At 47.5% G+C, this 24,972-nt stretch overlaps 1 protein-coding gene across 7 annotated transcripts in view; it reads left to right on the plus strand.

Moving 5' to 3' along the window:
- DAG1 (dystroglycan 1) overlaps positions 1–23,531 on the plus strand; it is a 59,780-nt gene extending 36,249 nt beyond the window's left edge. For all 7 annotated transcript variants that reach the window (XM_014792064.2, XM_087430996.1, XM_004419705.3 and 4 more), the window contains 2 exons: positions 5,380–5,780; positions 18,681–23,531. In XM_014792064.2, the coding sequence (XP_014647550.1) occupies positions 5,496–5,780; positions 18,681–21,083 (2,688 nt within the window). In that variant the 5' untranslated portion in view covers positions 5,380–5,495 and the 3' untranslated portion in view covers positions 21,084–23,531. The remainder of the gene's footprint in view (positions 1–5,379; positions 5,781–18,680) is intronic.
- The last annotated feature ends 1,441 nt before the right edge of the window (positions 23,532–24,972 follow it).

The raw sequence follows: 24,972 nt of genomic DNA on the forward strand, positions 1-24,972 counted from the left end.
GTATGTAGAAATACAGTTGATTTTTGTGTGTTTTGTATCCTATGATCTTGGAAACTCACTTATTAGTTCTAGGAGTTTGTTTTGTAGATTTCTTGGGATTTTCTACATAAATAATTATGTCATCTGCAAAAGGCAAATTCTGATCTGTTTGCCTTTTGTTGCATTTTGTGGCCTTATTGCGTTGGCTAGAACTTTTTGCACTATGTTGAATAAGAGTGATGAGACCAGACAGCCTTGTCTTGTTTCTGATCTTAAGGAGAAAGCATTCAGTCTGTCACCATTAAGTATAATGTTAGCTATATGTTTTTTCTGGATGCTCTCAACAAGTTGAGACAGTTCCCCTCTGTTCCTCTTTTTCTGATAGTGTTTATTATGAATGGGTGTTGACTTCTGCCAGGTACTTTTTCTGCAGTAATTGATATGATCATGTGATTTTTGTTTTTTAGTCTATTAATGTGATGGGTTACGTTGATTGACTTTTAGATATTGTACTGGCCTTCCATCCCTGGAATAAGTACCACTTGGTCATGGTGTATAATTCTTTTTATATATTTATAAATTCTGTTTGATAATGTTTTGTTAAAGATTTTTGTGTCTATGTTCATGAGAGGTATTGGTCTGTATTTTCTTTTCTTTTTTTTTGTACTGTCTGTGTCTGATTTTGGTATCAGGGTAATGCTAGCTTCAGAAAATGAATAGGGAAGTGTTCTCTCCTACTTTCTCAAAAAGATTTTGTAGAGTTAGTGTTAATTCTTCTTTAAATATTTGGTCGAATTTACTAGTGAAGCCATCTGGGCCTAGAGATTTCTTTTTGTGGGAGTTTTTAAATTACTAGTTCAGGGCCGGCCCCATGGCTTAGCGGTTAAGTGTGCGCGCTCTGCTACTGGTGGCCCGGGTTCGGATCCCGGGTGCGCACCGACGCACTGCTTCTCCAGCCGTGCTGAGGCCGCGTCCCACATATGGCAACTAGAAGGATGTGCAACTATGACATACAACTATCTACTGGGGCTTTGGGGAAAAAAAGGAGGAGGATTGGCAATAGATGTTAGCTCAGAGCCGGTCTTCCTCAGCAAAAAAAGAGGAGGATTAGCATGGATGTTAGCTCAGGGCTGATCTTCCTCACAAAAAATAAATAAATAAAATAAAATAAAATAAATAAATTACTAGTTCAATTTCCTTAGTAGTTTCCTTAAGAGAAATTATCTGTATCATATTGAGTGAGTTGTGGTAGTTTGTATTTTTCGAGGAATTGGTCTGTTTTGTTTGATTTGTCAAATTTATCTGTGTAGAGTTTTTTGTAGTATTTCCTTATTATCCCTTTTGATGTCTGCAGGATCTGTAGTGATATCTTCTATTTCATTCCTGATATTGATAATTTGTGTCTTTTCTCTTTTTTCTTTGGCGGTCTTACTTGAGATTTGTTAATTTTATTAATCTTTCCAAAGAACCAGTTTTTTGTTTCATTGATTTTTCTCTGCTGTTTGGTTTTCAATTTTATAGGTTTCTGCTCTTTATTATTTCCTTACTTCTGCTTGCTTTTGGTTTATTTTGCTGTTTTTTTTTTTTTTTTTTTCTTTTTTAGATTCTTGAGGTGGGAGCATAGATTATTGGTTTGAGACTTCTCCTTTTTTGTAGTGAATTCAATTCTATAAATTTACAACTAAGCACTGCTTTAGCTGTGTTCTACAAATTTTAATACAACCCCACAAGTGTATTTTTATCTGCATTCAGTTCAGTGTAATTTTTGATTTCCCTTGAGACTTCCTCTGTGACCCAGAGATTATTTAGAAGTATGTATAGTTTCCAAGTGTTTAGAGATTTGCATGTTATCTTTCTGTTACTGATTTCTAATTTGATTCCATTGTGGTTGGAGGACACATTCAGTGTTATTTCAATTCCTGTAAGTTTGTCAAGGTTGGTTTTGTGGCCCTGGATATGGTCTGTCTGGGTATATGTTCTGTGGAGGTTTGAAAAGAATGTGTTATGCTTTTGTCATGTGGGGTGTGCTATAATTGTTGATTAGATCGTGTTGAATGATAGTATTTTGAGTTCTTTTGTATCCTTGCTGATTTCCTTGCTAGTTGTTCTATCAATTGTTGAGAGAGTGGTGTTGAAGTTACCAACTAGAATTGAGGATTTGTTTATTTTTCCTTTCAGTGCTATCAGTTTTTGCTTCACATATTTTGCAGCTCTGTTGTTTGCTGCATATACATTTAGTATTGCTCTTCTCCTTGGTGGAGTGACTTTTTTTATCATTATATAATGTCCCTCTCTGTCTTTGAAATTTTTATTTGCTCTGAAGTCTACTTTATCTGGTATTAATATAGCCACTCTTGCTCTCCTTTAATTAATGTTTACATGATATGTCTTTTTCCATTCTTTTACTTTCTGCCTGTCTTTGTCATCTCAGTGTTGTGATCTGTTGTCTTTTTTTTCATTCAGTTTGAGCTCTTCCTGGTTCTTGGTATGACGAGTGATTTTTTACTGAAACCTGGATAATTTTGTATTTTATTCTGAAACTCTGGATTATGTTTTAGTTGGCTTTTTCTGACAGTCCTCTGGTAGGGGAAGGGGAGGGGAGGTGCTGGCTGATTACTGGGAAGTGGAGATAGAAGTCCAGGTTCCCCACACAGCCTTTGTTGACACCTGAAGGTGTGTGAAGTCCTTTTTACTGCTGGGCAGGGGTGGAAGTTCTAGTTCCCTAGGCCTCACTACTACTGAGTGTTGGTGAAACTTCTGCCTTTCCACTAGTTCTCCTCTGACACCATCCCAACAGGGAAGGAGAGAGGCTCCTTGTTACTGCTTGGGTGGGCATAGAAATATAGGTTTCCCATGTGGTTTCCACTGACACCAAGGGGTGAGAGGAGGAGAAGGAAGGATGGCACATAGTTACTGACCAGTTCAGGTAAAAGTCTCAGCTCTCTACTTGGCCTTCTCTGACACTACCCCAGTGGGGATATTAGGGTGCCTTGTTACAGTCTCATGAGGGTGGAAGTCTAGGCTCCCTACTTGGCCTTTGCCGCCACTGGTGGGAGTGGGGCCAAAGTGTTTTCTGTGGTGTTTGGCTGGAATAGAGCTGTTATTGTCTAAATGTTTTCTGTCTTGCTAGGCTACCCCCTTCCTATTCCTTTGGCTAAAGAGAGCAGACTTTTGTTGGGACTTTTTGTGTCTCATCTGTTGGCATTTCTGGGTTGCCAGCTTCGTCAGCTCCAATCTTGGGATATATGAGGCAAAAAGAAAACCCAGAGAACTCACCACTGTGCCTTTCCTTGAGTGCTGAGGTCCCTAGCTGGTTTGCCTTCTTCTCTTGACTTTTTGGAATCTCATGTTTATTTTATGTACAATGTTTAGAATTTTTTGTTGTATTTAGTGGGAAACTAGGGAAAAATATGTCTACTCCATCTACCTGGAAGTAGAAGTTCACTTGTCTTTTTCTTTTATGTTTAGTGTTTTTGATATCTTTTTATTTATTTATTTTTTAAAATAATTTTATTTATTTATTTTTCCCCCAAAACCCCAGTAGATAGTTGTATGTCATAGTTGCACATCCTTCTAGTTGCTGTATGTGGGATGCGGCCTCAGCATGACCGGAGAAGCGGTGCGTCGGTGTGCACCCGGGATCCGTGGGCTGCCAGCAGCGGAGCGCACGCACTTAACCGCTAAGCCACGGCGCCAGCCCTTGATATCTTTTTAAATGAAATCCTTCCTTATACTGATCTTCTACTATATTCTAAAAATTTTTAAGTTCTGCTTTTTTACGTTTGTATATCCAGTCCACTGGGGATTTATCTATTTGTGATGGAAAAGTGAGGGAGGAACCTAATTATATTTGGTTTTCCACGTAGATGACCACTTGTCCTGGTGCCTTTGAACGGCTCCTTTGCAAGCTGGTTTTGGGCTCTCACTCTGATTCCATAGTCCACTGTGTACTCTATCCCATGTGACACTGCCTTAAATACAGTAACTTTATGATAAGTCTTTATTTGGTAGGATAGGACTCCCAACCTTCAAATTTGTTTTACCTTCTTAGCTTTTGGCTCTGTCTCATGAATTTTAGTTCAAAGACAAAATAAGAACAGGAATAGCAAAATCAATAGCAAAAATCCTTGCTGGAATTGGCTTGGATTTGCCTTGACTAGAGTACACCATCCATTTCAGTGGCCTTGTTTTCTTTAGCAATTTTGGTTTTATTTACTTTGCATTACCCAGGTCAAAAAATACCATGTGGCCCCTTGACAGCTTGGCTCAGGGCAGGGTTTAATTCTTTTCCAGAATGAGAAATTGCTCGTGATGGCTGTGGTCACCTGTGGACACCTGGCAAGTCCCACAATGCATCTGTGTGGCTGCTAGCCTTAGAGAGGTGTCCTGAGCTGCCTGAAGCTGGTGCGGGGGTAGAGGGGACAATGTGCAGGGTTCTAGTCCCTCTATTGGGGGTAGAGGACTAGAGAGGCCAAATAAGTTTTATTCACCGGCACTGAGTTTGCAAATATGTGTTTAATAAACGAGTCCTGTGATTAGTGCTTGGGGTGTGAGGAGTGGGAAGTTGCTGTACTTCTCTATGCAAATACTTGGTTTTTTAGTCTTTTCAAAAGTATTTTTTTAGGACTTAATAGTTGTTGCATTTGCCACATTGCTTTATCTCTGTATATACACCCACAGATTTTTTTCTCCTGAACCATTTCAAAGGGAGTTGCAGAGGTTTTTGGTGCTTCATCCCTAAATACTTCAAAATTGAGGACAGTCTTTTTTAGAGCCACACCACCATCATCTCACCTAAGAAAATTAATAAATCTAATCTCCACCCACATGCAAAATTCCATTACGCCTTTGGGATCTGGGCTTGTGTGTTTTTTGTTTTCTTTTAAAGTAATCTAGGATCAGTTAAGATGCACACACTGCATCTAGTTGCTATCTCTAAATTTAGAACAGTCCCCTTGTGTTTAGGGATGTCAGCATATGGACAGACCAGGCCAGTTGTCTTGTAGAAAATCCCATATTCTAGATTTGTCTGATTGTGTCTTCATGGCCCCTGTATTTCCTGTAAACTGGAAGTTGGATCTAGAGCAGCTCTGCCCAACAGAAATATAATGTGAGCCACATATGTCATTTACTATTTTCTGGTAGCCATATTAAAAATGATTAAAATAAGCAGGTTGAATTAATTTCAATAATATATTTTATTTGATATATTTTTTTATTATTCATTATTTATTTACTTAATATATTTTATTTAATAATATACCTTATAGCCAAAATATTATCATTTTAATATGTAATCAATATTTTAAAAGTATTAATGAGATAGTTTACATTCCTTTTTTATACTAAGTTTAACTATGGGGATTGCTAAAGTCTAACTCTGCTCTTCTTTTCTTTCAGGCTCTTGGTGCTCTGGGATGGAGCAGGTGTGCAGAGAGTGACGACGCAGCTCTGGGACCACATCACTTGTTTGCTTTCTTACTGAGACTATTGGCTTGAGCAGACTTGGGCCCGGGATGAGAATGTCTGTGAGCTTCTCGCTGCTGCTCCCTCTCTGGGGGAGGACCTTTCTCCTTCTGCTCTGTGTGGCTGTGACTCAGTCCCGTTGGCCCAGTGAACCTTCGGAGACCCTCAGGGACTGGGAGAACCAGCTTGAGGCGTCCATGCACTCGGTGCTTTCAGACCTCCAAGAGGCTGTTCCTACTGTGGTTGGCATTCCTGATGGCACAGCTATCGTCGGGCGCTCATTTCGAGTGACCATTCCAACAGGTTTAATTGCCTCCAGTGGAGAAGTCATCAAGGTGAGACTGAATGTAAAGCATCAATGAGGAAGAATTTGTTTAGTTTTTAGTTTTTCAATTCTGCCCTCCAGCAGTTCTGAGCTTATTTCTTTCAGTACCTGCTAAATATCCCTTAAGAGTGGGATAGCCACTGATGTTCAAAGAATAACATCCTAAACCTTTATTCTTGTTCCCATTTTGAGGGTGTCAACATTAAAAAGCCTTTACGTCTGTACTCTGGAAGATCTCTTGGTCATCGAGTAGGAATTTGATGGAAGGGCCTTTGTGTAAAGGAAGAGGTCTCCTTTCATTAACCGTGGGATTAAACCCAAGAAATACGGAACTTTTAAATGCTTTGAACCTATTTTTTTAAAATAAGGTAAAAATAAATATAGGAGTTGAGCTCTATTTGGTGTTCTGTGTTTACTAATGTATTTGGTCACTTAAGAACCAAAATTAGTACCCAAACTTCAGCCTTGCCCCATTTTGTTTTGGAGAAGCAATCCAGAGAACAAGAGAACGTGAGACCCGTGTAACAGCAGAGTGTTTTGGCAGGCCCAGGGTAGCAATCAGGTGAAACAGGAAACTTGTGTGTGAAGAAACACCATAACTTTGTCTGGGGTTGTGGAACCTTGAAATTTCCCCTAGATCCTGAGTGAGTTTGCATGGTGGCCATGTGGGTAGTTCAAACTATGAACATCTCTTCTAGAGCAGAGGTCAGCACACTTTTTCTTAAAGGGCCAGATAGTAAATATTTTAGGTTTTACAGGCCATATGGTTTCTGTTGCAATTCCATCTCTGCCAGTGTAGTGTGAAAGTAGCCATAGACAAGATGTAAATGAAAGGGCATGGCTGTATTCCAATAAAACATTACTTATGAACACTGAAACTAGAATTTGAATTTCATATAGTTTTCACATGTTGAGAAATATTCTTTTGATTTTGTTTTTGTCTCAATCATTTGAATATGCAAAAACCATTTTTAGCTCATGGACCATGTAAAACAGGTGGCAGGCCAGATTTGGCTCACAACCATAGTTTGCTGACCCCTGCCCTACAGCATTCTTTCCTTAGAGGTGTGGCTTGAAAATGAATTAAAAATACTCCGAGCTCTATACTTTGTTTTGTTTTTTTAAGATTTTATTTATTTATTTATTTTCCCCCCAAAGCCCCAGTAGATAGTTGTATGTCATAGCTGCACATCCTTCTAGTTGCTGTATGTGGGACGCGGCCTCACCATGGCTGGAGAAGCGGGTGTGTCGGGTGCGTTCCCAGGATCCGAACCTGGGTCGCCAGCAGTGGAGCGCATGCACCCAACCGCTAAGCCACGGGGCCGGCCCTATTTTTTTAGTGTTTTTTTTTTTGTTTTTTCTTTTTGGTGAGGAAGACCAGCCCTGAGCTAACATCCGATGCCGGTCCTCCTCTTTTTTGCTGAGGAAAACTGGCCCTGGGCTAACATCCGTGCCCATCTTCCGCTACTTTATATGGGACGCTGCCACAGCATGGCTTAACAAGCGGTGTGTCGGTGTGTGCCCGGGATCCGAACCGGTGAACCCCGGGCCGCTGCAGCAAAGCGCGCCTACTTAACCACTTGCGCCACCGGGCCGGCCCGCTGTACTTTGTTATGGTAGTTTTTATATTTGTTTGCGTGTACACTCCTACATATACATAGTGTTGTTGCTGTCTGTTGGTGTGTTTAAACCACCAAAACTTAGTGGTGTAAAATAACCAATTTGTTTTGCTCATGGTTTTGTGGCCAGGAATTCAGGGATTCAGAGTTCATCTGGGAACCTCATCTCTGCTTCACATGGCACTAGCTAGAGTGGCTAATCTGAGTTTGAAGGATCCACTGCCAAGATGGTTCATAGATGGCTGGCAAGTTGGTGCTGCGTGTTGACAGGGAGCTTAGCTGGGGTTGTTGGTCAGGGTCTTTGGTTCGTCTCCACGTAGACCTTTCCATGGGCTACTTGGATTTACTCACAGCACGAAAGCTAGGTTGCAAGATTGGGTATTCCAAGAAACAGGAAGTGGAAGCTGCCAGTCTCTTAAGGCCTGGGCTTGGAAACTTGCACAGCGACACTTCCATTGTACTCCGTTGGTTGAAGCACATACGGGCTCTGGTGAGTCCTTACCAGCTTGCCCCTCTCCGACGCACAAGCCCCAGGCATCTAGCTTAGAAATAGTCACAAATTCTATGCTACTTTTCCCATTGAGAGGTGGGTCTATGCCCCTTTCCCTTGAGTCTGGGTGGACCCACTCCTTGCCTGGACCCTCCTTGTGCTCTCTTCGTTTTCCCTATTGGCCCCCTTCTCCTTAGGTTATGACTTGTTCTCAGGATGGCCTTATGATCTCAGAGGTGGTCATACTTCTGAAGGTCCTGGCTCACTTGCACAGAGCTCTATCTAGTTTGTAGAGGGTTTGCAAAGGATTTCCATGTAATCTTCCTAATACCCCAGCTAGCCAGGTGTTAGTCTGACTACTAGATGAAGAATGGCAGTTTTGGAGGTACATTTCTTGCCCAGCTTCATCTTCTGAATATCCAAACCCTGCAGTGGTTGCCTTTGTTCCAGTTGAAATGTTTTACATGGATTAGTCTTGACCAGAGGTGCCTTGCATCACTACAGTGAGCTGGATATTTGCTATATCTGGCAGAGAGACATTTAGCAGGCTTATTCACCAGGGGAGTAAAGAGATTTTACTGGGAAAACAGGATTTTTTCTGAGCATATTTATCTGTAGAAAGCAGACCATTTAGTAGCTGATCAGCCTGTAGAAAAACAGATGAAGATATATATCTTTTCATCCCAAACAATCTTTATTTATTTATTTATTTATTTATTCATTCATTCATTCATTCATTCCCCCAAAGCCCCAGTAGATAGTTGTACGTCATAGTTGCACAGCCTTCTATTTGCCGTATGTGGGACACGGCCTCAGCATGGCCGGAGAAGCGGTGTGTCGGTGCGCGCCCGGGATCTGAACCTGGGCCGCCAGCAGCGGAGTGCGCACACCCAACCGCTAAGCCACGGGGCCGGCCCACCAAACAGTCTTACCATCAGGGTTGTGTGGAGTGGGAAATCACATCAGAAAGCCTGACTTCATTCCTGGAGCTTTGATTTCCCTATGTGTAAAACAGGATTGAGAAGTCTTTGTATTAAAGGAGTTGTTTTTTTCTCTTATTATAATGATGTATAAATGTACACTGTAGAATAGAGAGAAAGAAAATCTCTTGTGGTTCCTGCCAGTCAGCAAACTCCTCCATTATTTTCTGTGTTCATCAAGAGATGTCCATGTCACATACACACAGACATCTTAGACAGACTTGGGATCACACTGGATGTATTTTTTTAACCTTTTTTCATTCACTGTAGCTTTCATTTTCCCCTTGGTCATTAAGTATTCTTTGGGAATGTAACTTTTTTTTGCTGAGGATGATTCACCCTGAGCTAACTAACATCTGTTGCCAGTCGTCCTCTTTTTGCTGAGGAAGATTTGCCTTCAGCTAATAGCTGTTGCCAGTCTCCCCCTTTTTGTTGAGGAACATTTGCCTTGAGCTAATATCTGTTGCCAGTCTTCCTCTATTTTGTATGTGAGCCACCGTCATAGCATGGCCACTGACAGATGAGTGGTCTAGGTCCGCGCCCAGGAACTGAACCCTAACCAAAGTGGAGCACGCCAAACTTAACCACTAGGCTACCGGGGCTGGCCCAGGGAATGTAACTTTTAATGGCTGCCCCATGTTTTTGTGTATATGAGGAACATTTCAGATCTTGGTCCCCAGGAGCCTTGTTGGGATGACCTCCAAATCATATCCATCACTATTACTGTCATCCAAGCTACCATTCTCTCACCCCTTCCCAGGCTCCCCGCCTCTGTTCTCGACCCTTCATTCTCTTTTCCATGCTAAGGCAAGAGACATTTTTATCTTTGTAAAGCTTAAATCTGCTTCCCCCTGAGCTCCCATTACTGAGCTGCACTTAGAATCAAGCCCCATGTGATCTGGCCTCTGGCCTCCTCTCTCTTGCCTTTCCCTTCACATACTGTGTCCCAGCACACTGGCATCCTTCTGCCCCACAGATGTACCAAGCTCAGGGCTCACTCCAGGCCTCTGGCTTTCTCTTTCTTCTGTTGGTGTGGGTACAGCCACCTCTTTCTTTCAGTAACTTGAACATTGTCTGGGGAATTGGAGCCCTTTCTGTCCACCCAGATGAAAGCAGCTTTGCTACAAAACCCTATGTTATCTTCTTAGCAAATTTCTGTACTTGAAATTCTTGGTTTTTGTTATTCTGCATGTTTGACTCCTATCACATAGTAGACCCTCAAATGTTTATGGGCTGGCAGAGGGATTGAGGACCCCTCAGTGCCTATAAACCTGCTTTGGATTGTCATAGCCTACCTGGCTGTGTGCAGGGAGAAATGCCAGCCCATCTCAGGGGCAGCAAGAGACTAAGCTTGCCCAGGCTTCATGTGGGGTTCCCCGTGAGAGTTGGTCTTCCTGCCAATTTGGACATGGCCAAGTTGCCTAATGAGGACTCAGGCAGAGCATGGTCTGTCCTGAGATATGATGAGATTAGACGGTGTGGTTGTCATACTTGCCAACTGGTCAGGTGATGTGCATGGTGGTTGGTGATGGAATAATTTAGTGTTTGTCGCAGACTGAGTAACAGTCTGTTGAAGGGATAGAAGGTTAGGTCTCATGCTCCGTGAGCTGAACCAGCTGCCTGCCAAGCCTTGTTTGACCTGTGTGGTTGTGGCAACTCTGTTGTGGAATCACAGTGGCAGAGAGTGTGCTGCTCGGCGTTAGTCAGGTGTGCCCATCAGGTAACATTGGCTCCTAAAACAAGGGCTTCCTTATACTTTGTACACCATACTGCAAGGAAGCAGGTCAGGAGAAAGAAGAGGGGACCTGCCTGCCTGGAGGATGTAGTCCTAGATCCTCTGCTCTGTCCCACACCTGACACCCGTTCATGTCCAGATAGCCCTCGTCCAGTCTCAGCCTGGCTGGCACCTATTACTTCCCCTGCTGTTCTCTAGCTCTGCCTCAAGAATCGATGTCATATTATTGACCCCAGCTTAACTCCCAAATGGACTCCATTGACCTGATGATGCAAGAAGGGACTGCAGGCTGTCTCCAGGCCCTTGTGGCCAGCATGACCTTCCTGAAACACTCGTGCTGAGGGGTTCTCTTCTCTCCTGTGACCTCAGCACACCCTAAAGCAGATGGTCCTGGCATGTGCTCCCTTGGTCCAGACCGGATGCCTGTATGTAAAGCTCATCCCACATCTTGACTGTTCTTTGCTCTCACAGCTGCCTTTCAATCCGGGAGCATTCTCCCTCCTCATCAGGGTCTGTGGGGATAGATGGGTCACACAGAAGCCAGCTTGGCCTTTGCTGGGTGGATCCTAGGCTGTCCTGAGTTGGCCATAGTATAAGTTACCCATCCTGACTCTTTCCTCCTTGGGGATTGGCGCTGGCTTCCTGCAGATGCCTCTCCTCTGACTTGAGTGTGTGTGGGACTGGCTGAGGAAGGTGATTATATGCCTGGAGATGTTCTAACTCCTCCTCTCTGGGGTAATCAGGAGAGACATTTTTGCATCTTGTGAAATGACTGGGCTGCCCCTCTAGAACCCCCTCAGATGCTTCATTTTGGTAGAGCCCACAAGGATGGCTTTTCATCCCTGCTTCGCCTTAGCCTCCTTGCCTGGAGACAATGTGGACTTTCCCTCGGCCCAAGATGTCGGCAGACTGGGAGCAGCCCTTCCTGGGACTGTGCTCTTAGTTGCTGGCATGGGCCCCCAATTGTTCCCCTGAGAACAATGGGCACTCTTTTTGGCCAGGAAGGGGAGCTCATGAAAGGAGCGTTTCTTTGGATGCTTGAGAGCTTTGTGGCAACCCCGCCTGCGTGAGATGAACTGCAGTTTCTTTCTGCCTTGAGTGGGTGTTTCCTGACTCTGAATGGACCCCTTGTGAACACAGCACACCGGGAAATGCGGGTTGGCGAAGGAAGGCATCCTTGGGGGTGGGTTGTCAGAATGGCATTTGCCCAGATGCATCAACTCAAATATTGAAAATACAGGCTTCTATGTTGGAAAAAAAAAAAAATTACAAGGACTGTAAGAACATGACAAAGTAAAAATAGATGATGTCAGGGCTTGAGATTGAGGGACTGATTCTGAGAATTTTATTAATGGCTGTAACTATGCTAAGCTGTCCCTTACTTTTAGGGGAAAAAAGGTTAATTTTTGTTTTTAGATAAGAACAGTTAACGTCGGGTAAACTACTTCATAACTCAGACCAGAGGTACTGATTGGGCTGCGCAAGTTGTATTCAGAATGTGATCCTGTGGCCTTGGCCTTTGTGGCAAGAGCCTTGTGCTGGTTTGAGATTTGCATGTCTAGCAGCAGAACCAATGACTGTCTCTCATGGGTGTGGCTCTGCTTTACTCAGCAAAGCAAAGGCCCCCACACCCACTTTCACTATGGTTCCTCACCACATGTGGGGTCAAAGTCTTGGCCCTTTGACCTCAAGCCAGAGGCTCTTCCTGTTGACCTGTGCCATCTCCCTACAGCCCAGCCATGTGACTGCCCATGTATGTCATTGCAGAAGCTGAGGTTGGCCACAGAGCAGATTTGTCTCGTTGTCATAGTCCGTGGCACAGACATAGGCTTACCCAGAATGTGAATCAGCACCGTGGGGGCTTCTGAAACTTGATTGGAGCCTCAGACTCCATCAGAGGACTATTTCCTGCCTTCCTGAGCAGAGGAGCCCACCCAATCAGCCTGCCCTGAAGAGGCCTTGACCGCCTCATGTGCGAGTGCCTCCAGGGTATTCCCTATGGTACCTAGCCGTAGACAGCTGCAGGTTGGCCCAGCTCTGCAGCTTGACTGAGGGGTGAGGGGGCTGAAGGGTCAGGAGCCAGTGACCAGGTCTGAGGGAGCTGGAGACTTTGCCAGGGCAGGCTGCTAGAAGTCCAGGCAGTGGGGTGTCACAATGCAGCAGTCTGTACCACTTTGAAATGGGCCACTGAGAACACCCTCTGGCACATCTGTGGGGAATTCAGGGAAGGGCTCAGCCCGAACCCCTGGGGCTGTCCTGTCTAGAGGTGTTGGTTGGAAGGTGCTACCACTGAGGCCCAAAGAACCCTCCAAAAGGTTTACAGCGTGAGGGAATTCTCACCAAATAAAATTTCTTGATTATACCTTATTCTAAAGATCCCTCTTTGCTGGCCATCATTAGCTCACCCATCTTTGTGGAGTCTTTGCTTGCCATTTCTAAGTCCCACAACTCCTGCATGGGTAAGATATCACCTTGTGGGTTCTGAATGATAAAGCTTCGATTTTCTTGGTTTCAGAAGCCAACAGTCATATAATTAATTAGGCCCTAACGAGAGTCTAATTCTTCAGTTTTGTCTTTCAGCTGTGCCTAGCTGGCTGGCTCATACTGGATGGAAAGCTGCTTTTTTATGAAGGACTAAGTAATGGAAGCTCCTCTGCCCATTTGCTCTTTCTCTAGGTGTGGAAGGATACTAGTTTGGGGTGAGAGACTTTGCTTGTATTGCATCATGTTTTAACACAGGTGCTGTATCTTTATCAGGCTGGGTGTTTGACAGTGTACTGTGCGAGAGGGGGTACCAGCAAAGCAATTGGAGAGAATATCTCAGAACTGAACAGGGAGTCATTTACTAGTCATCAGCTGGTATAGATTGAGGAGTGACCAAAACCTTCACATTTGGCAATTCCCCAGTCATTGGTCATGGTGATTCATTGTGGGCATCGCTCGGTGGGTAGTCTTTAACTCTTTATGGGTCTGCCCAGGTTTTTGTGCTTTTGATTCTTAATATTTTTGGATGTATTTTTTGTCGTTAGTGCCGTCAGGTGGATTCCAACTCCTGAGTGACCATGTGTACGGCAGAGCTGAACCCTGCCTGGTCTTTTTGCACCATCCTTTCACCTTCCGGTGCTGTATCAGACAATTGTGCTATTCGTAGGGTTTCCATGGCCAATTTTTTTGGCAGTAGGTGGCCGGGTCCTTCTTCCTAATCTGTCTTAGTCTGAAATCTGTCTACCAAGGGTGACCCTACTGGTATCTGAAATACCGATTGCATAGCTTTCAGCATCACAGCAACATGCAGCCACCACAGTATGACAGCCAACAGATGGGTAGTGTGGTTCCTTGACTGGGAAAGGAATCTGGGCTGCCGTGGTGAGAGCGCCAAATCTTAACCAATAGACCATCAGGGCTGGCGGGATGTACTTTATGGATCAGAATTTTTTTTTTTTTTTTCTGGTGAGGGAGACTGGCTCTGAGCTAACATCCATTGCCAATCTTTCTTTTTTGAAGAAGAAGATTGGCCTTGTGCTAACATCTGTTGTCAATCTCCCTTTTTTTTTTCTCTCCCCAAAGCCCCAGTATGTAGTTGTGTATCATGCTTGTAGAGTTGTAGCTCTTCTGGGGATGCTGCCTTAGCATGGCTTGATGAGCCGTAAGTTGGTCTGCACCCAGGATCCAAACCAGTGAACCGCCAGCTGCCAAAGTGGCACTCGCGCACTTAACCGCTGTGCCACCGGGCCAGCCCCCAGAATTTCTAAAACTGGGTGTGTGGCTGTTCAAAATCTTGTTTTCCTCAGTGCTAGGCTTGCCTTCCATCTCAGAAGCACGTCCTCTCTGAGGGTTGCTGAAACTGGAAAGATTTTTGGCTCTTTCTGGGTGGCCTGTGTGCTAGAGCCTATGATCTTCTCAAGTGAGGCTTCCTCCTGCAGTTTCTGCCTCCTGCAGGTGTTCTCACTGCCTGAAGGCTCCTTCCCTAGATGACTGCTTTATAAGGTCAGCACGCCATATCTCCCACAACTCCAAGGTAGTGTTGGTGTTTGGTGATGGAGGGCCGAGTGACCTGAAACCCTGGGGGAGTTCCATGGCCGGGACCAGCCTGTCACCCCCAACACTTGTGCTGGTGCTAATGAGCATTTCACACAGAACTCTGATTCCTGCCTCTTGCCTGTCATTCCTAGCCTGGCAGCCCTTAGGGGGTTAGTTGTGGGTGGTTATAGCTAGGACAGAAATTTTTATATCAGTATACCAAGGACTCCATGGATAGTCAATCTCATGTGCACATATGCAGGATTGAGCACACCTGTTTTAGACTGAAGAGGAGGTGAATGCTGGTCTTTGGGCTATTACCTGCAGCAAGTCCTCCCCTCCCGCCTCCCTTGCCCCTCAGGGTTCTCATTCACTCCTGGCAGACAGATCTTAATAGGCAAGCAAGTCCCTGAGGGTCCCCAGCCTCGGCCTTGTTCCCCTGTAGGATCCCGGCTTCCGCTTGCCTGCAGCCTCCCCACTTTCCTTTGATGCTTTGGAATGTGGACAGGGAGACAAGGCCTTAGTGTGTGGTGGGTCCAAGGCCAGTTGGGGAGTGCCCTGGACCTGTTCATGCAGCAGCCTCACAATGTGTACTGGGTCCTCTCTCAGCCCATAGGAGTGGGTAGGGAACCAGCATTGACAGAGAGTCTGGCATGTGCCTGGCCCTGTGATCGTCCAGGGATGGCATTGTTTTCCCCTTTTTACAGGTGAGAAAATGGGCTGAGGTTGGGTTAAGCCTCAGACTGCCTGGAGCTGCCAGCCAAGGGCTTCTAGAGGTGGGGCTTCCCCTCGGGTAGGCTATTATTAATAGGGATGAGTCCTGGCTTGTCGTGGGGGCTGTGTCTCTCAGAAGGAGGGCCCACTTCACCCTTAGGCCCTGAGTGGAAAAGAAGTGGTACAGAGCCTGGAAGTTTTGAAAGCTGGGGAGGATGTTTGGAGTTCCCACACGCTGAAGGGCTCCTGCTTTGTCACGGTAAAGCAGGTGTTGGATCCCAGAACATTCCCTCAAGTGAGTGCTCTCTGGAGGGAGGGGCCACAAGTAGAATCTTTCAGGGATTGTGGATGCTGCCAGCCCTTCAGGCATGTTCAGACTTCCCAGTTAAGGGGCTTTCTTCAAATGGCCTTGAAAATGCAGAGATGCCAGCTTGCCTCTGACTTGCCTGGAACTCAGATTTATTTTGCTTCCTATGGTCCTTCTATTAAAACGAATCATTGCCATTCCAAGTGCTGCCTGGGCCTGACATTCCCAGCACCAAGAGGCTCGGAGATGCATGGGTTTTAGAACATTCAGATTAGTACCTTTCCTTCCTGTCTGAGAAGTACCCAAGACACTGGGGACTGTCTGCTTCAGGGCTGTAGGCCCAGGTTGGACACCTGTCCTGCAACCAGGGCCTGGCTGGGACTCCAGGACCCTGAGGAGCCAGAATCTGAGGAGGAGAAGGCAGGTGTGCAGGTTGGAGAGGCTTAGCTCTGTTTTTCTGACATGGCTTTTCCCACATGTCTGTAGAGCTGTGGGTAGACAATAGTGAAAGAATTTGTTTCAGTAATCAAAATAAAGTTACCAATTTTGCTCTTCCATCTCCCAATTTGAAATTGAGCATTATAACTTGCTTTAGTGAAACCTGGGGTTTTCTTTAATGTTTGTTATTTATGTTACATGTTACTAACATGTTGTTATTTTACTTGGCATAGTTTAAATAAGTGTATGTCTTCCAAAGCTGGCTGTTTGGTGGAGCCTAGGCCAAAGAGTGGCCTGGGTTTATTCCTTAGGAAATGTTTGACAGCAGAACTGTGGCTGTTGGGGTCAGCAGAATAGAAAGTGAGCCAGGCTGGGAAGCTTGAGGAGGTGGAGCTCTTCTCTATTTTCTGTGTTATAAAGTGCCCTTGTGTAGCTGGAGACAGGCTTGGAAAAGCACTGGGGCTGCTTACTCATCTGTGCTGATGGAACACACACGGCTGGGCACAGGCATAGCTGCCTGGCCACTCAGGAATGTCCCATGAGCTTGGCCAGCTAGTTGGCACCCACCTCTGGAGCCTCTACTGGTCTCTCTAGGCCCTGTTCAGTCTCCTCTACAGGTAGCTTCCCCTTTGCTGACTTTACCCAGAGCTCCATTACAGGCCCTCCCTTTATCCTCTCTCTGCCCTCCCTCTACTAGATGTGCTCTCATCCCAGTGGTGGCCACTGAGATGGAGTGGGGTTAAGAAACAGCCTTGAGTGGCCAGAGACCTGGGTCCACACCCTGGCTTACCTACTCTACACCTCTCAGGACCCCAATTCCTATCCCACACCTGTAAAACATCTCATGATTCCCTGACTATTCCATTTGGGCCTTACATCTTTACTTCATGTTTTTTGTAAAACAAGAGCATTCAACCTTTGCTTTATATGTGGATGTGTCATTTTTCGTATTTAATATAATTGAACTGAGCAAATTTAAAACATAAGTTTTTCAGCCAAGATGTTTGAAATAAGTATTATTTTTGTAGCTAAAAAAGATTTTAAAGGAAGAATATATTTAGTGTTTCTCGTGGATTTGAAGACACCCATGTTTATAGATATTTTGCCATTTCTAATGTTGCCTGTGTTTGCAGTGGGTGGTGAATGACGGGCTGGGGGATTCTTAGTGGTGCATTAAATAGATGATGGTGTACCTTAGAGTTGATGGAATGTCGTGTCACAAAAAAAATACCGTTCACAGACCCTCAGTGAACTCAGTGGCTTATAGAGCATCAGTAAAGAACAAGCCCAATAATAGTAATTCCTAATAATGTCAGATGTATTCTCATGGGTTTTTACTGGAGGTAGGAAGCCTGTTTATAGGAAGGTAAGTATCTAGTCTCTGATAAGGTTAATGGAATGGCATATTGCCTGGATACCTGCGTCCTGGCTCAGAAGATCAGGTACAAGTTTGGGGTCTCTTCCCCAACACTCAGGTATCTGGCTTTTGGCAGGAAGAAGCCCAAGGAACTAGAGCCACTGGGGAGCCCAGCAGGCATGGCTCTGGCCTTTCTGCTGGGGTCAGCAGAATAGAAAGTGAGCCAGGCTGGGAAGCTTGAGGAGGTGGAGCTCTTCTCTATTTTCTGTGTTATAAAGTGCCCTTGTGTAGCTGGAGACAGGCTTGGAAAAGCACTGGGGCTGCTTACTCATCTGTGCTGATGAGTACAGGGAGGGAAGTATTTTAGTGTCCCTCTGCTCACAAGCAGTGGCCATTAAGGGCAATCCCTGGACTGAGGCTGGCAGTAAAGTCATGCCATCTATTGGCCAGTGTGTCTCTGGACTTGATGGGACAGGACCGTGGAACTTAGAGTGCCTTCCAGCAGACCAGAGAGTTGGTGCCACCTTCCTTGCACTGGGGCAGGCGTAGGTGTTTCCCCAATGTGAGAGAGGTCATAGATGGGGCCTGGGCAAGAGGCAGATCTTGTTTCCCCCTTGTCAGATGATGGTGGAAGTTTTTCTGGTGGCATTCCCTTGGATGCTTGGAGTATTACCAGTTATGTCCCTTTGGAAAGGGACTTCCACCCTGAAATAAGTCTGGGAGGTGCTGTTGGGTGGAATAAGGGGATGAGCTCCTCGGGCCTGCTTCTCTGCTTGGGCTCTCCAAGGGCAGAGGTGGGCTCTGTACATTTCCGAATCTTAGTTGACTATAGAACTCTCTTTTCGAGAGACCAGAGCTCCTTGGAATGCCTTTGATAAACGCTGTTCTAAAATAGTTGTTTCCAGTCCCCCATAATTTTTCTTGAGGTTTGAAAAACAGGGTTAATTAAGGCATTAGATACAACTAACTGTATTTGCTACCCGGATGTGCCCCACTGTCCTTGAATGTAACATGGTGTTTGTAAAGTCAGTCATTCGCGGACATTGAGTTGTCCCTTGCACCCAGACCTGTGTGCATTTCCACTTCTGGGCAGGAGAGGCACTCGAAGCCAGGCATGTGACTTGAGCGAAATTCTGAATTATACTTGAAGCCTATCACACAGTTCGGGCTAGGCCAGTGGTTAACTCTTGTGATCATTTTCAGGTTATGCAGTGACAGTAGCACTTAACTCATGCTGGTGTCTCTTCTAGGTGTCAGCGGCGGGGAAGGAGGCCTTGCCATCCTGGCTGCACTGGGACCCGGAGAGCCACACCCTGGAGGGTCTCCCCCTTGACATCGATAAGGGTGTGCATTACATTACAGTGAGCACTGAACTGCTGGGGGCCAACGGGAGCCACATCCCCCAGACCTCCAGCGTGTTTTCTATCGAGGTCTACCCTGAAGACCACAGCGAGCCACAGTCCTTGCGGGCAGCATCACCAGACCCTGGTGAGGTGGTGTCATCTGCCTGTGCTACTGATGAGCCTGTGACTGTCTTGACGGTAATTCTGGATGCTGACCTCACCAAGATGACCCCAAAGCAAAGGATCGACCTCCTGTACAGGATGCAGAGCTTCTCAGAAGTGGAGCTTCACAACATGAAGTTGGTGCCAGTGGTAAATAACAGACTGTTTGACATGTCGGCCTTCATGGCTGGGCCGGGAAATGCAAAAAAAGTGGTAGAGAATGGGGCCTTGCTCTCTTGGAAGCTGGGCTGCTCCCTGAACCAGAACACTGTGCCTGACATTCATGGTGTGGAGGCCCCTGCTAGGGAGGGTGCTATGTCTGCTCAGCTTGGTTACCCCGTGGTGGGTTGGCACATCGCCAACAAGAAGCCCCCTCTCCCCAAACGTGTCCGGAGGCAGATCTATGCCACACCCACTCCTGTCACTGCCATTGGGCCCCCAACCACAGCCATCCAGGAGCCACCATCCAGGATTGTGCCCACGCCCACATCTCCAGCCATTGCCCCTCCAACAGAGACCATGGCTCCTCCAGTCAGGGATCCTGTTCCTGGGAAGCCCACAGTCACCATTCGGACTCGAGGTGCCATCATTCAGACTCCAACCCTAGGCCCCATCCAGCCCACACGAGTGTCAGAAGCTGGCACCATGGTTTCTGGCCAGCTCCGCCCAACAATGACCATTCCTGGCTATGTGGAGCCCACAGCGGTTGCTACGCCTCCCACGACTACCACGAAGAAGCCGCGAGTATCCACGCCAAAACCAGCCACACCTTCTACTGACTCCTCAACCACCACAACTCGAAGACCGACCAAGAAGCCACGGACACCCCGACCGGTGCCCCGGCTCACCACCAAAGCTCCCATCACCAGATTGGAAACTGCCTCCCCACCTACTCGCATCCGCACCACCACCAGTGGGGTGTCCCGTGGAGGAGAACCCAACCAGCGCCCAGAGCTCAAAAACCATATCGACAGAGTGGATGCCTGGGTTGGCACCTACTTTGAGGTGAAGATCCCATCAGACACCTTCTACGACAATGAAGACACCACCACTGATAAGCTGAAGCTGACCCTGAAGCTTCGGGAGCAGCAGCTGGTAGGTGAGAAGTCTTGGGTACAGTTCAACAGCAACAGCCAGCTCATGTATGGCCTGCCTGACAGCAGCCACGTGGGCAAGCATGAGTATTTCATGCATGCCACAGACAAGGGGGGCCTATCAGCTGTGGATGCCTTCGAGATCCATGTCCACAGGCGCCCTCAAGGGGACAAGGCTCCCGCGCGGTTCAAGGCCAAGTTTGTGGGTGACCCAGCACCAGTGGTGAATGACATCCATAAGAAGATTGGCCTGGTGAAGAAGCTGGCCTTCGCCTTTGGGGACCGCAACTGCAGCACCATCACACTGCAGAATATCACCCGGGGCTCCATCGTGGTGGAATGGACCAACAACACACTGCCCCTGGAGCCCTGCCCCAAGGAGCAGATCACGGGGCTGAGCCGGAGGATTGCTGAGGATGATGGGAAACCTCGGGCCGCCTTCTCTAACGCCTTGGAGCCTGACTTCAAGGCCATGAGCATTGCTGTGACGGGCTCTGGCAGCTGCCGGCATCTACAGTTTATCCCTGTGGCACCACCCAAGAGGGTGCCCTCAGAGGCGCCACCTACGGAGGTGCCGGATAGGGACCCTGAGAAGAGCAGCGAGGATGATGTCTACCTGCACACGGTCATTCCGGCCGTGGTGGTCGCAGCCATTCTGCTCATCGCTGGCATCATTGCCATGATCTGCTATCGCAAGAAGCGGAAGGGCAAGCTTACCCTTGAGGACCAGGCCACCTTCATCAAGAAGGGAGTGCCTATCATCTTTGCAGATGAGCTGGACGACTCCAAGCCCCCACCCTCCTCCAGCATGCCACTCATCCTGCAGGAAGAAAAAGCCCCCCTACCCCCTCCTGAGTACCCCAACCAGAGTGTGCCCGAGACCACCCCTCTGAACCAGGACACTGTGGGAGAGTACACGCCCCTGCGGGATGAAGATCCCAATGCGCCTCCCTACCAGCCCCCTCCGCCCTTCACAGCCCCCATGGAGGGCAAGGGCTCCCGTCCGAAGAACATGACCCCATACCGGTCGCCCCCTCCCTACGTACCCCCTTAACCCACAAGCGCCTAGGTGGAGGCAGGGGTGGGGCAGGGCCCTGGAGACAACATGGTGTTGTCTGTGGAGACCGGTGGCCTGCAGACCATTGCCCACTGGGAGCCGACACCTGACCTAGCACACACTGACACACATGGAGCCTGGACAAACCCGCCCTTTCTGGTCCTCCTAAACCCCAAAGCAGCTAGAGAGACTTTGGGGACATTTTTACTTTTATTTTTTGCCTAACAGCTTTTTGTTTGTTCATAGAAAATTCTTCGCTGCGTTTTTGATGGCTGACTCTGAAAGCACCGTTTGGAGTAGAGGTAGATGGAGGGAGCGAGGAACCGTGAATGAACTCGCAGGCAGTGCTGGGTGGCCTCCCGGCTCTCTGCGTTTTGCCTTTAACACTAACTGTACTGTTTTTTCTATTCACGTGTGTCTAGCTGCAGGATGTAACATGGAAAACAGTAGCTAAAGATTAAATTCAAAGGACTTTCAGAAGTTAAGGTTAAGTTTTTACATTTAATCTGCTGTTTACCTAAACTTGTATGTATAATTTTGGGGTGGGTGTGGGAAATTGCTTTGCTAAAAATAAGCTCCCAGGGTGTTTCAAACTTAGAGAAGACCAAGGGACAGTATTTTTTATCAAAGGAATCCTATTTTTTCACACTATGTAAACTTGGTTGCTCTGATACCCCAGAGCCTGACTGGGGGCCTCCCGGCCCTGGCTCAAGGGCCAGGGCCCTGGTGCTGGGCTTGCTTTCCCACTGTTGCCAGGGGCTGGAAGCTGGAGGGGCCTTGGGCTGTGGACATCCACACCCCCACCTCATGCACGCTAGTGGCCCACCACCAAGGGGTCTTTATTTCTATGGAAAGGGGACTCCAAGAGGCAGTGGTGGCCGTGGCCCCCAACCTAGGTGCTCCAGGGTGGGCCAGCTGCTTGTGGGGGTGCCTGGGGAGGTCGAGGGACTCGACCACATCAACCTGTTTTCTTTTACCCTTCTTCTGTGTGTTTTTCCCCCTTCTAAAAGGAATATCATGGTTTTTGAAACACTCAGTGGGGGACATTTTGGTGAAAATGCAATATTTTTATGTCATGTGATACTCTTTCCTCACTTGACCTTGGCCGCTTTGTCCCAACAGTCCACAGCCCCACCCTGACCCACCCCACCCCTCTTCTCTGGCGCTCCATTCCCAGGTCTTGGGCCTGAACGACTGGGAAAGGTCTGGTGGCTGGGGAGGAGTGCCAGTAATAGTTCATAGTAAAAATCTGTGGGCTCTCAAAGCTAATTTTTTACTAAAGTTTTTATACAGCCTCAAATTGTTTTATTAAAAAAAAATTAAAAATGATGATGCTTACAGCAGTTTCTACAAGCTCTTAGTGTTGATTCCATGGAACTGATGGCTTTGCTCATTTTGATTTTTTTTCCCCCTTCTTTTCCTAACGGTTTAAATTCTGGAATTACACTGGGACTTCTTTTGCCTTTTTTAGCAGAACGTCCATCCGTCCATCTGCATCCCTGCCTCGTGACTCAGGGGCACCCACTCTGTTTTGATTCTCCTCCTTTGGAAAAAACCATTTTGAGCATGACTATTCTTGATGTCTGAGAGTTATTTTGGGTACCTTTTAGGGAGGAATGCCTTTTGCAATAATGTATCCCTTCCGTGATTGAGGGTGGGTGGGTGGACCCAGGCTCCCTTTGCACACCAAGCAGCTACTTCTAAGCCATATTGACCGTTTTTGCAGAGGATTCATGTGTGCTGCCTCAGGAGGGGAGGGCCGGTCGGTGGTGGTGGTGGGGGGTTCCCCTTGCGCCTTCTCCCACAGGGCGCACCCCCTCTCCCCTGCCCAGCCCCCAGTGGGATACTCGAGTGAGCAGTGCTTGCCAGTACCAAGTGAGCTTTGCCGAGTAAACAGTGCCCCTATGGGAGGATCCTGTAGATGAGGGCTCAGCGGACCTCTGGTGACTGGGCCTAGGGCTTCCAAGCCGTGATCCAAGCTGGAATTTCCCCAGTGCCCCGGAGTCAGGAGTCAGGAGCACAAGTGGGGTCTGACCTGTGAGATTATTTTTGATGACCTCGTCAAAAAATAAACAATTGCCAGTGTTCCAGGTGAGGGCTTTGAAAGGCCTTCCAAACAGCTCCGTTGCCCCTAGCAACCCCACCATTGGTCATTGCCACTCAGAGACATGGTTGGCCCAGGATGGCCTGTTGCCATAGCAACTGGAGTCGATGGGGCAGTGAACAGAATAATAATAGCAACAATGCCCTTGGAGGCAGCCTCCTCCCCTGAGCACCAGGCAGGCGATGGCCAGTGGACTCGGTGAGACAGAGAGCCAATCTCACATTCAAGTGTTCACCAACCACTGACGTGTTTTTATTTCCTTCTATATGATTTTAAGATGTGTTTTCAGCATTCTGTATAGAAGCATATCAAACTAAATAAAAGCAGCGTCTTTATTACAATACCGTTGCCTCCAAGCATCTATTTCCCTGGCCCCTACATATTCTGGGACATAAGTGGTGGGGAGCTGGAGTCCATGTGACAGAGGGAAGAGGGGAGGGGACCCAGCCAGGCCCACTCGGTGGTGGCCTTTAAGGAGCTGACCTGATAGCTTCCACAACCTTACCATTTCTTTGTCCCCTGGGAAGGGTGGGTGTGTGCTCCAGAAGCTCTGCCAACACGTGAGCCTTCCTTAGTGCCTGAGTCAGCTGAGACAAGTCTCCTTGAGCCTCAGTCTCCTCATCTGTAGGGTGGGGTGCGGGGGCAGAAAACCCAGTGAGACTGGGTGGGTTGGGAGGATGGTGGGAAAGGTCCTGCCATAGGTTGTCTGCTCCAGAGTGGGTTAGCCCCTGCAGCTCCTGGGCAAGGGTCTCTCAGGCTGAGCCCTTGCAAAAATGGGGACTTAGGGATTCCTCTGGCTCCAGCTCCTGCCCCAACTGCCTTGTGGGCTTGGAGCTTGCCAGTCTCCCAGGTAGTCTCAAGGCAGGCTTGGCCTTGGCCTTGGAGTGGAGAAAAGGGGAAAACAGCAGGCCGTTCTGCTCTCGTTGGGCCTATAGATTCTGGGAGCCTGCCCCTAAGTACCCTGTCTGGGATGGACAGGCCAGCTGGGTAGGCTTATTATGACTTAGTGCCAGGAAGGGGCTGGGTTGTCCTGGAACACTGCCCAGGGTGTGGGTAGCAGGGGATGCAGCAGCTCTGTCTTCAGAGGTAGGATCAGGGGCCATTGGTCACAGAACAACTGGTACCTCTTCTGGGCTCACCCCCACCCCCACAGGGTCCACCTCCAGCCCCCAGGCTGCTTCTCTGCTCGCAACCTTCCCAGGACCCAGAGTAAAGACTGGTCCCATGTTGCAGATAGAGCTGAGTCCCAGAATGGGGAGTTGTTGAGGGTCAAATAACTACTTGTGGAATACCACACTGATAAGTGCCAAGAAAGGCTGTCCCCAGTATGTGTTTAGGGACACGTACCTCACCCCCTAAGGCCTAGCAGCAGGGGCCCAGGAAATGACTCTGCCCTTGCTCTGGGCCTCAGGAACTTCTGCTTAACCTGAATCCACTGGGTTATGAGTGGACTCACTGTCCTGGACTCAAGTAAAGGGATCCCTGTTTTCAGCAGAGAACAGTAAGGTCAGCAGGGCAGGAAGAGAAGCCACAGGACCTCAGGCCTCTGCCCTGCCCTACTCTTCTTTGGGAGTATCTACTGTTTGGCCTGGCATACCCCTGCTTCCCAAAACTCCTGCCAGGTGTCTCTAACCTCGCCTTGGTGGGGTGGGGACTGTCTACTCAGGCCTTTTGAGCTGGAGAGGGGGTGGTGGAGGGAAGGGGCAGGAAGGAAGGGACACAGTAGAGGAAGGGAGAGGAGGCTGTCAGACTTACGGGAATCTGCCTCTGACCCAGGGCAAG

Source organism: Ceratotherium simum, chromosome 5, assembly GCF_057802395.1.
Source record: "Ceratotherium simum simum isolate JZ-2026a chromosome 5, ASM5780239v1, whole genome shotgun sequence".
In the NCBI taxonomy this organism is placed as follows: Eukaryota; Metazoa; Chordata; class Mammalia; order Perissodactyla; family Rhinocerotidae; genus Ceratotherium; species Ceratotherium simum.